Source organism: Nesoenas mayeri, assembly GCF_963082525.1.
Source record: "Nesoenas mayeri genome assembly, chromosome: 4".
Taxonomy (NCBI): domain Eukaryota; kingdom Metazoa; phylum Chordata; class Aves; order Columbiformes; family Columbidae; genus Nesoenas; species Nesoenas mayeri.
This window is the reverse complement of record NC_137540.1, coordinates 25038248-25055949: the sequence shown is the minus strand read 5'-3', so window position 1 is coordinate 25055949 and position 17702 is coordinate 25038248. Positions and strand designations below refer to the sequence as shown.

The 17702-nt window shown below is 39.7% G+C and overlaps 1 protein-coding gene across 3 annotated transcripts in view; it reads left to right on the top strand.

Annotated features, from left to right (window-relative positions):
• Positions 1 to 17702, top strand: part of PRKG2 (protein kinase cGMP-dependent 2) — a gene marked incomplete at its 3' end in the record, with an annotated part of 30473 nt that overhangs the window by 12020 nt on the left and 751 nt on the right. The window contains exons 4-17 of one of the 3 annotated variants that reach the window (XM_080344165.1): positions 2803 to 2908; positions 4180 to 4243; positions 6065 to 6142; positions 7515 to 7609; positions 8415 to 8483; positions 9646 to 9744; positions 10641 to 10788; positions 11989 to 12125; positions 12289 to 12378; positions 12549 to 12690; positions 14587 to 14750; positions 15433 to 15555; positions 16510 to 16572; positions 17421 to 17487. In XM_080344165.1, coding sequence (XP_080200291.1) covers positions 2803 to 2908; positions 4180 to 4243; positions 6065 to 6142; positions 7515 to 7609; positions 8415 to 8483; positions 9646 to 9744; positions 10641 to 10788; positions 11989 to 12125; positions 12289 to 12378; positions 12549 to 12690; positions 14587 to 14750; positions 15433 to 15555; positions 16510 to 16572; positions 17421 to 17487 — 1445 coding nt within the window. Of the gene's footprint in view, positions 1 to 2802; positions 2909 to 4179; positions 4244 to 6064; positions 6143 to 7514; positions 7610 to 8414; positions 8484 to 9645; positions 9745 to 10637; positions 10789 to 11988; positions 12126 to 12288; positions 12379 to 12548; positions 12691 to 14586; positions 14751 to 15432; positions 15556 to 16509; positions 16573 to 17420; positions 17488 to 17702 lie in introns of those variants that run through there. The other 2 variants (XM_080344164.1, XM_080344166.1) reach the window with 2 other exon arrangements.

Below are 17702 nucleotides of genomic sequence, written 5' to 3'. Positions count from 1 at the left end.
GGCAAAATATTCCAGATGAGGTCTCACCAGGGCAGAGTAGAGGGGGAGGAGAACCTCTCTCAGCCTACTAACCACCCCCCTTCTAATACACCCCAGGATGCCATTGGCCTTCCTGGCCACAAGGGCACAGTGCTGGCTCATGGTCATCCTGCTGTCCACCAGGACCCCCAGGCCCCTTTCCCCTACACTGCTCTCCAACAGGTTGTTCCCCAACTTATACTGGAACCTGGGGTTCTTCCTACCCAGATGCAATACTCTACACTTGCCTTTGTTATATTTCCTTAAGTTTTTCCCCACCCAACTCTCCAGCCTTTCCAGGTCTTGCTGGATGGCATCACAGCCTTCTAGCATGTCAGCCACTCCTCCCAGCTTGGTGTCATCAGCAAACTTGCTGACAGTGCACTCTGTTCCCTCATCCAAGTAACAGATGAATATTTTAAATAATACTGGCCCCAGTACTGACCCTTGAGGCACTCCACTAGATACAGGCCTCAAGAAGATTTGAGTTTGATTACAAATGTGGTAGTGAGAGAGATGGAACTTTTAGGTGAGACACTTGTAGAGGAGGCAGATACTGGCTCCTGCTTTTTGTTAAGGACTGACTAGGGTGGAGTTGTTAAATGTTGATGTGATAAATGTATCCCTCTTCCTGCATATGACTGAGTCTTCACCCATTAAGTATCCCTTGATTCCTTTTGTAGCCTGCCATAATTATTCTGTGGAAGACCAGTAACTGTCAAAATATGGTTAAATTAACAATTTTTCCACTCTCCACTATTCCATAAAAATTATTTTTGTTTGGAGGCTAATTTTTGTTCTTGTCTAAATCTGCAGGAACTTTGAACCACCAATAAGTGTGAAGAGTTCATGTTGACTTAAAAAGAAGCAGATGGAATAAAACCACAAGTTGTTCAGTTTAAAAGCTTCTGGTCTTCCCGCACCCAATTTAAACACTTAATCATTGCTGGCTGTACAGATGGAAGTTATTACATGTAATCTGTTTTTGTGGCTGCCTGATAAACAGAACAGCATCAATAATGTGATTATTTTTCTTACTAGCACACTGTTACATTTGAATGTGTTCCCTATTTTTCCTTTTTTTTTGCATGCTGTATATAGTATTAACATAATAAAGTAGAGTTTCTGCATAGTAGATATCATGCTAGTTTAGACCTTTGTTAACATTAATTGCTTTCGAGGTAGGACAAAAATTGTCCAATTGTGGACAAGAAAAGGTGCATGAATTTGAATAAAGGGTGTTTAAAATCACTGCAGAAACCTAGCCCTCCCTAATAGCTTTCCTGTATTTCTTGCTGTGGAGGAAGAGCAGTACAACAACTAACTGAGAACGACTAGGAAATGCGTATGTGAAAACCCTTTCTTGAATGCTGGATCTGGTGATACTCTTTCCCTGCAGTCTTTGAAAAGTGATAAGTGAAGGACTTTAGCCAGACAGCATTTCAACTGCTACCCAGTAGCGTCTTCACATGCATTAAACTCGATTTGAAACTGGGAATGTGATTTAGTGCTATGTTTCTGAATTCCTTTTTCTCTGTCTCATCTTTGAGATTCCAGGCTTTTTTTCTAACTGTATAATTGCGTTTTGTAGTTAAGGTGCAAAATACAGGGAATGCGTTTGTGGTAGCTTGGATACTTGCCATATTTTCTTCCTGCAAAGTAAGCTGAAAGGTGTGATTTAGGAGAAAAACAAAACCAAAGGGATACCTTTGTTCTCCCTTCCAGCAGCCAAAATAGTTTTTTGAGATATTTTGATAAATGGCATTGAAGAGCATATGTCTACATAAAGGTTAAATACAAAGACCTCGGTGAATCATTTTTAGCGGTGGCATTTTTCTTTCTTGTAAAAATGGTTTTGTGCTTCTGATAAACTGAGGAAATCAATTGCTCTCAGTTTTCTGTAGCTTTCCTTTATCCTGTAAAAAACAATTTGATTCTTTCATATGACAGAAGGAAAACTGCTGAGTATGTTGGAACATGTTTTAAAAGAAAGTATTAAGATAAATTAGAATCACCCTCTTTTGCTTAAAAAAAAAAAAAAAAAGTGCAGCATGTTCTATAGTGTCAATGATTGCACACAGAGGCTGCTTAGTGGTTTGCATCCTTTATGCTGCATCTTATGCATGGTTACTGTATTAGTATTTTGATTACCTTTTGAAAGACAATCATTGATGTTTTGGTTACCCTTTATTCCATTATAAAATGGCTACATTGGAGGAAAAGTGTGTGAGGATCACAGGACTAATTGAAACAAAATGTATTTCTTGACCTCTGTTATTCGCATCTTATTGCACATCTCACAAACGTTTGCATGTAATCCGAATTAGAGATAGATCCAAGCCACAGTATTCAACATTTACCTCATAAGCTTTGAAAAACTTAAGCCAGATTTTTGTTTCTCTCAAATCAGCTCTTTTACAGATTACATTGGAGCTTTTGAGTCCAATGACTCTCCACCATGAGGAGTAGATCTTCACAAGCATTCAGCCCTGTTTGTGCTCATAGTAAATGGCTAGGTGTTAAAGTTTATGCAGCCTCTGGAGTTGCATGGAGGGTGCTCCGTGGAGGAACTGTTTAGAAGTCTGCACCTTACTTCAGTGAGCATTGTTTAAGTGGGAGCTGAATTATTTTAAAAGTCTAATTGCAGTAGGTGCTGGATGTTGTAAAATTTGGCCTTGGGCATTTTGAAAGAGCTCTGTCCTGTACCGTGTCCTGATACTGTAATATCTTCCATCAAATAACTGAGAAACATTGTTGATTTTGTTGTTTCTTGTTTTCTTAAAGCAATCACCAATGTTAAAACATGGGCATTGGACAGAGAAGTGTTTCAAAATATCATGAGAGTGACAGCACAAACAAGACAAGAGCAATACAGAAACTTCCTTAGAAGGTAAATAAAATGCTTTTATTTCTCATACTGATTTGGGCCGCTACCCAAGGTGCACAACAATATTGTGCCTGTTTTATAGGGAGACAGAGAAATAAAGAGCTCTTAATGCAGGCCTCAATAACCTGAATATTTACCTCTCATTTTTTATTTTTCTAGGATTCACAAAATCATTTTTCTCATCGTGTTTGTTTTTCTCCTGTATTACAATAAGAAATAGGTATAGGTGCTTAACTGCTTTTCAGTAATGAAACAAACATATAGGAAGATTACATGGCTAGAAGTTAAAACAACGTATTAAATAAATAGAGTTAATGAAATCCTTCAACTAGAAGTTAAATTTGCTGCTGAAGTAGATGAAGGGATATTCTTCTTCCCCTAGAGGCCTGAATATGAGAACAGCATGTCTATTTTATGAACTAATTCCAACATAGATTACTAGGAAATCTGCAGAGAGTAGAACAATTCTCTTTTCTGCCGGGAACACTGAGAGATGTACAGTGCTTTTCCCTAGGAAGAACGTCAAATTAGAGTTTCCAAACCATAATTAGCTGATTTTTGTATTTTCTTTCTTTAGTAAAGAATAACTATTCTGATATGGTTTCAAATAGAGATCTCAATCCCAGCTATGCATAGAATGTCTTGTGTATTTTCGCATCTATCACCATCTTTGATTTCAATAAATACTTACTTGCTGAGCCCCAACAGCTAGCAAGCACTATGTTTTCCTAGCTTTTACACATCCAAGTGCTTAGAATGGGAGGGGCTTTCATTCCTACCAGCAAGTTCACTAGATCATCACTATAGCTGGTTATCTTTTAATATTTGTCCAAGCAGTACTGAAGTTTTTAGCTTTATCTGATTTTGCAGTCTCTGCAGTGTGTGTGAAAATGTATTATTGGATTTCTCTAATGCCTTGGTTTTGCAATTAATCACATCTATATGACTGAATTGTGAAAGCAGTCCATGTGCTAACTAGAATTTTTTTTCCCCTACTGAAATGCAAACGTGATTTACAAACTGACTAATATTTGCCACATTTCTGTAAGTTGTGGGAGTTCTGTTTATGTAAAACACAAGATGAGAATGCTTGAACCTTCCAAATTAAGATTTGGTTGTATATTTTCTGTTTTGTATAAGAATACCAGTTTAGCTAGTTAAGAAATGTGGTTGTACAAATTTTATAGATGAGAAGATACAATGAAAAAAAGTCTTAATAAAAACAAAATAAAAACTTTTGGAATTTTTTGTTTTGCATTTCTGTTTTCTGGAAGTGTGTCCCTACTGAAAAACTTACCTGAAGATAAACTAACCAAGATCATGGACTGCCTGGAGGTGGTAAGATACTGTTAATTTTTTCCTAAATAGTATACAGTAAGCTTTCAAAATAATGAAGAATTATAGAATCATAGAAGGACAAGGAATTACTGGAGGGAGTCCAGAAGAGAGCTACAAAGATGATGAGGGCCATGGAGCATCTTTCTGATGAGGAGACACTGAGAGAGCTGGGTCTGTTCAGCCTGAAGAAGAGAAGGCTGAGAGAGGATCTCATCAATGTTTATAAATATCTCAAGGGTGGGTGTCAAGAGGATGGATCAGACTCCTTTCAGTGGTGCCCAACAACAGGATGAGGGGCTATGGGCACAGATTGAAGCATCGGAGGTTCCATCTAAACATGAGGAGAAAGTTTTTTCCTTTGAGGGTGCCAGAGCACTGAAACAGGCTCCCAAGAGAGGTTGTGGAGTCTCCTTCTCTGGAGATATTTTAAACTCACCTGGACACATTCCTGTGCCATCTGCTCTGAGTGACCCTGCTTTAGCAGGTGGGTTGGACTAGATGATCTCCGGAGGTCCCTTCCAACCCAAACCGTTCTGTGAATCATAGGATCATTTTGGTTGGAAGAGACCTTTAGGATCGTCGAGTCCGTACAAAACAAAAAAACAGCCAAGCTTTTTTTAATGTGATAGTGTTTTTTGAGTGGTCAGAGTGGAATTCCAGGTTGGCAGCATTTAGTGTCATAAAAGTAAGTTATATCTGTGGCATCAAAGTAGTCAAGAAAATAGATAAGAGGATCTGTAATCTATTCTTTGTTAAGATTAAGCACACACTTGCTGTCCAGGTCTCTGGCTCTTTTTTGGTAATCATGCTTTACCTGTTTGCAAAGTAGTCATGTAATACTTCCATATACCTTGGACCATACATTGCAAAATGTAAGGGGGAAAAGGCCTTAGGATTTCAACATATGAAACCAGTCAAATATATGTGTGTCTTAATGCTGCATCTGCCTGCAGCCTTTGGAGGTAAAGGCTGGATATGTAGTCATAGGTGTGTTATTTCCCAAGAGCAATGGTAACCATTAATTCTTTTTGTGTAGGGAAGGTCTGTAGAAACCCCAGTCTTGGAGCAGTTTTGCAGATGGAGATCAAAAGTTCCTCAGAAGACTGAGAGCCTCAGTCCCAACAAGCTGAAGGAGGCAGAGTGATATGTGGCCGTAGCACAAGGGGATGAGGAGATTTTGGTGTTGGTTATGTGAAACCACAACTGGCCTTAGCACATCAGTATCCTAAGCAGTGACTTTGTTGTGTGTGCCAAGGATTCCTGGAAAGGAAGAACTTTTAGGAAACACTTGGAGGAGAAAAAAATGAGGTGATTGTTTATGAGGAACAGGTCACAAAGCTGAAGGTTAGTGTGGAAAAAATGCTTGATTGAAAGTTAAACAATTAGGCAATGAAGGCAGGGTTCCTTAGCAGAGACAGAAAAGTTGGTGCCTTGGTAGCTTGCAATAGACGATTTAGGCACTGCCACTGAGGTGTCAAGCCCCAAATTACTTTTGGAAATGGGATTTTGATTTAGAATTATTTAAGAGCTTTTGATATTTTTTTTTCTTCATTTTACCCTGCTTCATAAGGGTGACACCAGTGTTAGTATTTTAAAAAATAAATAACATGCTGCTCCATTAAGATACATTACAGATTGGCCGTCATGCTTTACATAGCGGAATGCTTGCACATTATTATCGGATGCAATATGTACACAGGAGATAGGAAGCTAAACGTCAAGGAACATCAAGATGTATTAGGAGCTCTGCACAGTAATCAGAATTTTCAAGTAGGCAAATGATACATTGCACGATATTGTCTCTTCCCCCGCTGCCAACAGGAGTACTACAACAAGGGAGATTATGTTATTCGGGAAGGAGAAGAAGGAAATACCTTCTTTATAATAGCAAAAGGAAAGGTAAGATATTTTAAAACTAATTTATAAAGTAACATATGCAAACACCTGTATTTCAAAAGCTATCTTGAACGATGTGATCTTCAGTAAAATCTGTGTGGAGAGTTTTTGAGGATGCTGTCAAGTTCACAATACTGTGATAAAAGCCTAGAGCAGCATTTCAGAGATTCAGGTGGCCTAATTTCCATTCACAACAAAGCCATGTTATACTGTTCTAATTATAATGTAATTAAAGTTTGTCCTGGAGCCTCTTGACACTGTAACAGAGATGTAAAAACAGTTTCTTGTAAATGAGATTTGATCCTACGTCTTCTCCTGGATGTTTCAATGTCTGATGGGCAAAACATAGACTTGTGAAATATCTGAGAAATAGTGGAGTCCTCGGTTTAAGGGAGAAGAACGGCATTCTAGGTGACTCAGTCAGGGTCTATTCCTTTCATTTTTTAGTCCCAAAGGAATGAGGCAGCAGCCTTTATCCATCGGCTATTACATTGGAGGCCGACTCTAAAGAATAAAAGCAGGAGAATTTTCATCAATAAATGTCTAGTAGGGCTTTCCAAAAACATGTTTCCAAAATGTCTCTATCTGGGGACGTTCTGGTTTGTTTTTTGCTAATGGGCGTGGGCATCAGCAGAATGTGTGCTGGTGTGGAAGAGGAGGTTCATCAGTAGCGGCTGTGTATGATGACTGTCCATCACTAATGGACCTTTTCTGAAGAATCGAATGAGGCCATTTGGCAATCCATACATCAGTATGAGCCGAGACTTACTTTTTAAAAAAAATTATGCAGTTATATTTTTGAACAAAGAAATTCATTTAAAACAGTGAAATGCTGTTTGAGTAACTAATGAATATAATTTTCTTTTATTTTTATTAAACTAAAATGGTGTTCAAGTATGTGGAGTGTGATTTAAATATTTTAAAAATGCATGCACATATAAAACTCTTTTGTAAATTCTGTGGGCTGATTTATTTGTAAAGAGGGAAATGTTAGTTAATGTTTCTGGGGGCTATCTGTTTAGCTGAGAAGACAAAAAGCTCATATGGTGCCCGCCCACTGTGGGACTGAAGTATTTTTCAGTTTTTCATTAAAGTGCGATTTATTTTTCTCTTTTTTAAAAGGTGTAAGGAGAAAATTATGGGGGTGGGCAATAATGAATATATCTATTTTTCCATCTCTTAGCAAAAACAAGAGTGCTGTTAAGATGTTTGATGGTTTTAATTTTTGAGAGGAGAGAGTAATTATATATATTTGTATCTCTTTCCTGTAGCATTGCTGAGTTTTACGCTTTTATGAAATACACAGAGAAGGAAGAGGAAACCGTGTAATACTTTGAAACTTACCTTGCTAAATTTTTGTTCTTTTTCTTTCCAGGTGATAGTTACGCAGAGTACTGCAGATCATGTGCAGCCTCAGGTGATTAAAAATCTACATAAAGGAGATTACTTCGGAGAAAAGGCTCTCATTAGGTTAGTTCTCATTGTCTGAGTCATGATGTATAGTGTTTCAGTTGTGAGCTGTTACTATGTGTCAGATTATGCACCTCCTGGTTCTTTGAATACAATCTTTGTTTTGATGGTGAGCTCAGCAGATGGAGGCAATGGCTGAATTTGTCTTAATGTTTTGGGTTTTGCAGAGAGCACTTGAAAGTATACACTGTCATCTACCTTTGGTTTTCCCTTAGAAAGTCAAATGCTGGCCCTCTCCGCATTGTTGCTTATTGTTTATATTTCAGTAAAAACTGTGAGGAAAAGTTGTGCCAGGCTCTGTATGACTCATGACATGGACAATTTCCGTAAGTTCCATCATTACTGGACTGAGCTGTTGTTTCTGTGCCAGTGCGCATGATAGCAAGAAACAGAGGAGTACAAACAATACGTGACAAGTAGCTCATATAGCACATATTGATTTGGATGATTAAGTAGGGATTGTTTGGTCTCTGGAATCTTTTCTATCTGAAGACCATTTCAGAAATTAGTAGTAAATCCTGACGTAATGATAATTACATCTCATCTTAATTTCTTGGAAGGTTGCTAAAGACAGTCATGATCCAAACCTGACTGAAACTGGAAAAAATACTGTGCTAGACAATAATAACAACCAGTACAATACTATAATTGTGTGTGTGGTTCAGCAATATTAATCCAGATATGATCTGGAGAGGCCTTTGAGGAGTTTCACCTATAGCAGCTGTGACCTTCCCTGAGTACAGTGTGATGTACTTTGAGGATTTTGGTGTGCTTCTGAATTCTACTGATCTGTTTCAATTCTTAGTGACGACGTCAGATCAGCAAACGTTATTGCAGATGAATACAATGTGGAGTGCCTCGTTATAGATAGAGAGTAAGTATCACACTGTGGTTTAATGAAAGACTTGCATCCTCTTTCAGTAAGTCAGCGGTAAGATGTGACTTTACTGTCGTCACAACCATAACATTTTCTCAAGTGAATACAGAACGAGTGGTTATGCTTTTAGAACACTGATTTGTGGCCGTGCTTTAGACAAAGACCTAATGAAGAGGGACTGACAGACAGTGTGGGAGCACAGAAGCTTAAGAGTAGTTCAAAGTTATTATTTTCTTTCTCTCCTTGTGGTGGTGATGCTTCACATTTGTTAAGTGCTGTTCAGTGGCTCAGGGAACAACATAAGCCCCTGCATGTTCCCTGGTTTTGGGATATCCGGTTGTCAAGGGGGACATGCAACCACATTCCTAGTTTTGTCAGGTAGAGGCCAGTTGTACACTTCTTAAAGTGAAAAAAATAGAACAGAGGTAAGACATAAGAAAGGAAGCTTCCAGTGGAAAGTGAAACAGCAAACCTGTGTTTCTCAAGGCTGGCCGTAAGGATGCTTACTTGGAATGTGGACAGCCACCGTCGTTTTCTTTGCTGAATCCCAAGGGGTCTCCTGCTGAGGGCTAAGAATCTACTCCAGCCCAGGAAATGGCATCTTGGGCTGTGAATGCATTTTCCTCTTCTCTTCTTTAGCTTGTTTAAATAAGTTGCAGAGAAGCATGCCAGAAGCTGGTATGTTCTTCCCACAGTGGTGTTACTCAGCTATTACTCACTTGTGAAGTAGGAGAGGCAATCTCAATCTCTTTGGCACTGTGTACCAAGGGCTCTATCCATTGGAAGTGAAGGACTGATAGCCTGAACTCATGCCAAGCTGGTTCCTGTGGTTGGGATGGTGGAACCACACTCAATAACCATAATGCATGTGGAAGGCAAAGTACACCCAGCCTGCTCTGAATTATTTAAACATAACATGAAATTACCTGGGGAAATCAGGCACTCTGTGCTCCTACCCTCTGGTAAACCAAATTAGGTCCTTCAGCTGGTAACCTCCTCAAAGCTCTTAAAATTTATACTGTCAAAGTGACAGTGTAAAGCTTGGTCTGGGTCATGACTTAGAGGCAAATTAGAGCCTTGGTGCAGCAGCATAGACCATGATTTCTTTCTCTTCCCACAGTTCGTTCAGTTGTTTATACTGTTTCATGTATGTTTTTAGGACATTTAATCAAACTGTTGGAACTTACGAGGAGCTCCAAACTTACCTTGAAGGTTATGTGGCTAATCTGGCCCGGGCCGATGAAAAGCGACATGCAAAGTAAGTCAGATAATTTTTTGGCATGTCTTTAGTGGGTAATCATAAAAAAAGAGTGATAGATACGTAGGTAAAATCATGGGCCCCCAGAAGTGATAGTAATCACTCTAATAAAACTGTCCAGATATGCTTATAGAGTCCTATAAATCTTCTTTTCTGAAACAAAAATAACATAGAATTTCAGTATATTGACTTGCAACCAAGAATTTACTCCATCTCAAGAAAACTGAGCACATAAAATAAATGAAAGTGTGCTTAAATAATTATTTGTATTTTTATGGTAAATTCTTTGACTGGTAAAACCCCTAAAGGTCAATTTTAACTCCTGACTGAGTTAATGAAATTGTATTACTATCCAAAGGAGTAATTGCGATTTCAAACAGAAATAAGCAGATGTAAAAGAAACAGTGTGTTTTTAGTACTTCAGTGTAACGTTAGGAGTTTACTTTTAGCTGTGGACCATACTACAGTTTATCTGCTTCTGTTTTCAACCTAAGCACCCTTGGAATATTAGCAGACTATGTTTTTCTTGCATGTACAAATACAGCTGCATTTTTCTGTCCAGTCCTTCAACTGGAACAGGTACACAGTACTTCAGAAATTGCTTCTTCAGCTTGAAGTGCCCAAAGTTTTGCAGCTGACTACATGATTAGGAACCTCCCTATGGAACAGCTCTTGCTAAAAATACCATTGACTGTACACGGTGAACTTCAGTAGAATTTCACTTCTAATTTACTTCCATAGGATGTCATGAAAGAAAGTGCTTCTGCATAAAATAAAAATAAGATCTTGTTAGCAAATAAGAAGGCTTTTTATTTTTTGTAGGAGTATTAGAGTACTGTGATACAGGTTGCTGGCAAGGAAAGCACTAACCTATGTTAATTTTCTTAATGCAGAAGAAGATCCTTCTGTGGACAGTCAACCAAAGAGGTGTCTTTGGAGATGATAGAACTCAAGGAGAAAGTAGCCCAGTTACCTCCTTCCCCATTCCAGAATTTAGAAGTTGTCACAACTCTGGGTGTTGGTGGGTTCGGAAGGGTTGAGCTTGTAAGAGTTTGTTTTAAACATATTCAAGTAGTTCTCTGTCTTAAATGATTGATTTAACCGCTGAAAAGCATGAAGGACTTTAATATTAATGCTGCATGCTTGTGCCTCTCAGGCAGAGGTAATTCTATGTAAAGCAATGCATAGGAAAATATATTTTCAGGACTTCATGCTCAAAGAAACAAATCCATTCTTATGTGCCTTTATCTCCTGCTGTTAAAGTATCTTCCTGGTCACTAGACATACATAAATCAGTTTTGTACATGTGGACTTTACAGATGTGCCTACCTGCATCATGTTCTCAGAACTGCAGGCCCTTTCCTGATGTTCTGCATGGACCTGAAGTAATCTCTGGCATCACATGGTCTGTGATGTTAGAATTGCTTCGCTGTCATGCACAGCAGCTATAACTAGTGTGATCTGGTTGTGAGCTGTGTTGACTTCAAAATCTCCAACAATTTGTAATGGCTCTTTTGAGTCATATTCAGTAGCATGAACAGCTGTGTTGCTGGCATGCGAAGAGCCTGATTAGACTATGGTCTTAAATTCCACTCTCCTCTGGCTGAGTCACAAACATCTGAAGAAAACGTGAACGCTTCTTGTGCAGGCTGCTGAAGGTAATGGTAAATTAAAGGAGACTACTTGATTTTACTGAAGGCAATAATCCTTCACAGTAGTTAGACCATCAATTGTTTTATTCTGATGCATGCTTCACAAAACAAATTGCCACATGGGCTGTCTGTCAGCTTGGAAATTCTGCAGCATCATCTGAATTGAAATTGAATTCTCAGCCATCTGTAGAACACCGATAGCTGCTTCCTTTGTTTCCAGGAAACCCTGTTTTTGAACTTCCATCTTTTTATTGCACACTGTATAATATTTCAGTGTAATGTGAAGCCATTTGTAAACATTCTTCATAATCTACTTCTGCTTTTTCTTCTTTTGTATTATGCTAATGTTTAGAAATCTTAAATTGAAATTAGGACCAGTTATGGTATAAACTCATGGTAAAATATAGTACAATCTTGACTTAAAACTATACAGAACAGTTCAACACAGAATCTGGAATTTGTTCCTTGTTAGAGTCAATCAATTTCAGTCCTGTGCTGCCTTGAAACAGATGGATATCAGTGTACCTATCGAGAACAGATTGATAAAATATCCTTTCTTTGCCTCACATGTACTCTTCATTTTTATTCACAGGTTAAAGTGAAAAATGAGAACGTGGCTTTTGCTATGAAGTGTATAAAGAAGAAACATGTAGTGGACACCAAACAACAAGAGCATATCTATTCTGAGAAGAAAATCCTCGAGCAGATATGTTCTCCATTCATTGTGAAGTAAGTTGACCATAAGGTTTCCTTGAAAGTTGACTCCCAGTTGACCGACTGGACAGCCTAATTAAGAATGAGGTTGGGCATATATGAGTTCCAGAGAAGAGACATTTGTGAGTCTCGTGGGTTTTTTTTACTTTTCCTAAATTGCTGCTGTTTGTCTCCACAGACTATATCGCACGTTCAAGGACAGTAAGTATGTGTACATGCTACTGGAGGCTTGCCTTGGAGGGGAATTGTGGAGCTTACTGAGAGACAGGTAACAGCAAACAAAACAGAACCTTTGTCCTTTAAAATTTCCAATCAGCTCCATATGCAAGAAATGCAGGAAAGCTGTTAATATTCTGGGTGTTATATGTTATCTGGTTAATGAGCGAAGCATTTTTAGAAGTCAGTTGTCTGCAAGGATAGTAATTATTTTTGTTCCAGAGGCAGCTTTGATGAAGTCACTACCAAGTTCTGTGTTGGGTGTGTGACAGAGGCTTTTGACTATCTACATCACATAGGAATTATCTACAGAGACCTGAAGCCAGAAAATCTAATTTTGGATGCTGAAGGATATATAAAACTGGTAAGATGTAATCCTTTTCTAATAGAATCCTTTTGTGCCTGTATCCTGTTTCCTTGGAGGGAGATATAAACAGACAGCATGTAATTATAGTACTGGGATCCTGAAGTTTAATAACCCTTACACTTTAGTAGAAAAGAGGGCAAGCTACTCGTTGCCCAGTGAGAGACAAAGCCGTTGCAAGCCACAGACAAAATGGGAATTTGCAGCTTCCGACTGTGAGTGTGAAAAGTGCAAAGAGAAAACCATTCAGAGAGCCTGAAACATCCACTCTGAGGACATAAGCAACCTACCATTTTTCATGGGCTGTAAATCTCATGTCTTCAAGGAAAGCCTCACTTCTGTTCCTGGCAAAGTCATGGAGAAGTTTGTTCTGGGAGTTATTGAAAAACATGTGAACGACAGCACAGTCATTGGTCCCAGCCAGCACGGGTTCCTGAGGGGAAAGTCTTGCCTGACCAACCTGATTTCGTTCTATGATAAGATTACCCACCTAGTTGACCGAGGGAAGCCTGTCAACGTGGTCTTTTCGTATTTCAGTAAAGCCTTTGTTACTGTCTCTCACAGTATCCTCTTGGACAAGATGTCCAGCATACAGCTGGGTAAACACACAATGCAGTGAGTGAGCAATTGGCTGACTGGCCAAGCGCAAAGGGTTCTAGTAAATGGGGTTATGTTGGGCTGGCGACCAGTCACTAGTGGGGTTCCACAGGGATCCATCTTAGGGTCAGCGCTCTTCAACGTCTTTATAAATTACTTAGTCTCAGGACTTGAGGGATTGCTTAATGAGTTTGCTGATGACACAAAATTGGGGGGAGCTGTTGACACTCTTGATGGCAGAGAGGCCCTGCAGAGGGATCTGAACAAATCGGAGAACTGGGCAATCACCAACCACATGAAGTTCAACAAGAGCAAGTGCTGGATTTTGCACCTGGGACATGGCAACCCTGGCTGTACATACAGACTGGGGGACAAGATGCTGGAAAGCAGCTCTGCAGAGAAGGATCTGGGGGTTCTGGTCAATGGCAAGTTGAACATGAGCCAACAGTTGTGTCCTGGCAGCCAAGAGGGCCAACATGTCCCAGGCTGCATCAGGCACAGCATTGCCAGCCGTGCAAGGGAGGTGATTGTCCCGCTCTGCTCTGCATCGGTGTGGCCTCATCTGGAGCACTGTGTGCAGCTCTGGACGCCACAGGATATAAAAGATATTAAGCTACTGGATAGTGTCCAGAAGAGGGCTAAGAAGTTGGTGAAGGGTTTGGAGAGGAAGCCGTATGAGGAGCAGCTGAAGTCACCTGGTTTGTTCAGCCTGGAGGAGACTGAGGGGATACCTCATGGCGGCTACAGCTTCCTTACAATGAGAGGAGGAAGGGCAGGTGCCAAACTCTATTCTTTGGTGACCAATGACAGAACCCGAGGGAATGGCAGGAAGATGTGCCAGGAGAGCTTTAGGTTGGACATTAGGAAAAGGTTCTTCACCCAGAGGGTGGTGGAGCACTGGAACAGGCTCCCCAGGGAGGTGTCACGGCCCCAAGCCTGACAGTGTTCAAGAAGAGACTGGACAATGCTCTCAGACACACGGTGTGAACTGTGGGGTTGTCATATGCAGGGACAGGAGTTGGACTCCTTGTGGGTCCCTTCCAGCTCAGGACATTCTATGATAAAACATGGTTGTTCTATCCAGAAAGAAAATAATTTGGGAAATTACTTGTAAGAATAAATGAGTCTGTTCTACAGCATTCAGTAATCCAGTGGAAATACTCTTTTCTCCTTTGCAACAACACTGTGTAATTGTTTTCACTGAAACCGGAAACTATGAGATGAGAAAGCAATTAAGACCTTAAGGCTTTGCAGTGCAAAACGCCTCTGCATTATGCAGTATATGTTGATTTTGGTCAGGTTGATTTTGGATTTGCAAAGAAGATCGGATCAGGGCAGAAAACTTGGACATTTTGTGGAACTCCTGAGTATGTTGCCCCCGAAGTCATTCTGAGTAAAGGCCATGACTTCAGCGTGGATTTTTGGTCCCTTGGGATTCTTGTGTATGAACTCCTTACTGGCAGGTAAGTGCTTCCCACTCCAAGTTCTTACCTTGTTTGTTTGGTTTTAGAAATGTTTTAAAGGCTATTTTAAAAAATAAACAGGTAGTTGTTTTTCCCATCAGTAAGCAGGAATGACTTGCAAAATGATACTTGGTTTTGCCTCTTACACTTGTCTTCAATCATTTCAGAAACACCACAGTCAAAGTGTGGGCCATACTCTCAATTCTAGTTTATCCATCCAAGGAAAGGGCCAGACACGAGCTCTAAGTGGCTGCTGTGGAGCTCTTTTGACTGATGATGGTGTTTCCTGGGAGGAACAGCTGATTTCAGGCTGTTCGTGTCCACTTTAGTGAGTGATAGGGTACAGGGGGGTGGGTGAACTGTAAGCAGGGCTCGCTCTTTGCCTTCATGCACAGCTCTTTGTGAATGCTCAATAGCAGTACAACATGGAACCTCCTCTGAGTTAGGCTAGAGGCAGAACTGGCTTATAGGATCAAGTATGATCATGCATTTTCCCTGGTACCTACAGGTAGTTTCTCAGCTTCAAACCTTTGTAATGTCTTAAACAGGCTGAAAGGGTGAGGGTTGTAAAACTAGAAAGGTGGACTCTTTTTCCATATTTTCAAATGTTTGCTTTGATGAGAAAGGGATGAATCTGCTCTTGCTGGCCATTCCACTTGACAGCATTGCTTTCTTTTTCTAGTCCACCATTCTCTGGGGCTGATCAAATGATGACATATAATTTGATTCTCAAAGGCATTGAAAAGCTTGATTTTCCTAAAACAATCACAAGGCGACCTGAGGATTTGATCCGCAGACTCTGCAGGTAGGAGGGGCAGTTTTTGCAAAGCCTTGATGTAGATAGATTGAGCTATTTAAGATCCCAATTAGAGTGCTGGATTTCTGACAACTTCATGTAAAGTTATTATGCCTAGCATGGTCTATTCTGACTATATTCAGTATGCATGCGTGCCTCTGAGTGTGTGTCACACATCTTAGTCTGCAGAAATATCATCCACAAATGCAGTCTGGGTCTTCTCTGTAGCTGTGAATTTTTCCTGAAACAGATCTGAGGGAAAACTTAATAAGTATGGGCTGAGGAAAGAGGTAAAGAACTTAATTTTATTACTGAGCACAATGTTATTAAAAAATGCTTCCAAAATTACTTATGGTTCCGAAATTACTTAGGTGTATAGCTCCTATGGAAAGCATAATGCACTTAAAGACTGATTTAAACCCACCTGAAAGTGTGCAAAAAGGTGATTTTTCAAAAGGGACAGCATGACTTGGAAGCATTAGTGCATAGCAGCGTGCAGAACCTGTGTCTGGTGACACTGCAGACTTCGACCTCCCAGCTTTAGTGGGATTTCATCCATGGCACTAGGAATGGTATATGCTGTGTTTCTGCAGCAGGTTTGAAAGGGTCTTTGTATCTGCAAATTTTGGTCTGTCTCCTTTTGCAACTCATGGCCAGACCTGCTGGCCAAGAAGAAAAAAGGCGTGCAACTGAAATTCAAACGGCTGATTTCCCCCTGCTGCCTCTCACAGCTGAGTGACACTTCCTTGGCTTCCTGAAAGGTTTCTCCATCCTCGAAAGAGGAGCAGTGAGCAACACCTCATTATGTCTCCTTATGAGACCACATATTGTATGTAAGCTCTGTCCCTTTGCAACTGTTAAATGCAAACAGTTAGGATATATAAATGCTCTTTAAAAAAAAAAAAAAAAAAAAAAAGTATTTTAAAAATTCGTATCCTTATTATTTTTCTCTTTTTTTTTAAGGCAAAACCCTACCGAAAGATTAGGCAATCTGAGGAATGGAATTAATGACATCAAGAAACACAGGTAAGTGAAATAGACTTCCAAGAAGGAAATTTGATTTTTAATATGAAAATGGTTTTAATGTTGTAGAACCCAGTCTGGTAAACCCATAAAGCTCCAGGCACATTGCGTGATGTCTGTTGAGTATATTTGCAGCTACAGCAAGCAACAATAGAAAAATAAATCCTCAGCGTGATTAGCTAGAAACATCTTATTGTTTACTGGTTTTGTTGCAGGTTGCTCAAGTAAGAGTTTTATTCAGTTCTCTGATAAGTCGATGCCTGTTCAGCATCTGCCCTTTCAGAGCTCCCAACTCCTTGCTCTAAAACCAAACAGTTGCTGTTTAAGAATGGTAGTCAAGAGCTCCAGAGACATAATAGGGTTTTGTCCTCTTTCTAATGAAGAAAGTGCTCTGTGGATTAGAAATTTCCTGCTTTTTCTTTTTATCCAAGTTGTTACTAAGGCCTGCAGTTTGTGCTTGGGGAAAATAAATACTTTGGCTTTTCTGCTTGTCTCCCTCTTCTGTCTCCTGTGTTAAAAGAGGGTGGAATTCCAAGGGGACACCTAAGTGACTGTGTTTATGCGTATGTATGCATTAACATGCCTGTTACTTTGGCACTTCTGCACAGAGGAGTTGCAATGTATCTGGTGGTTCTCAGACTTCTGCTCCCTCATATGGCAATGACAGTGCCCAAGTTTCCTCCTTTTAACAACCGCATTGTCACATGAACAGAAATTGTCATGAAAAAATGCCTTATAGCCCTTGTTTGCATGTTTTTCAGCTGTTAATAATATAATGACAGAAAATAGTATGTCTTTCTCTCTTGATCTCTCTCTCTCTCCCTGTCTGTCTTGCATTTTTTTATAACCAGGTGGTTGAGTGGTTTTAACTGGGATGGTCTGAAAGTGAAGAAATTAACATCGCCTTTAAAAAGAGAGGTACTGGTTTTGGCTTTCAATATCATAATGCTTTACTAATATAAAGGTGCTTGGCCACAAAGAAACAACTGACAGCGAGAGCAAAATTTTCTGAAGATGCATTTGAGTTATTATAGCTCACCATTTCTAGTAAAAATCAAACAAACGAGAGATGGCAAGCAATACATAACTTAAATTCAGTTAAAGAATGGAAATATTATTCTACATGTGTATTT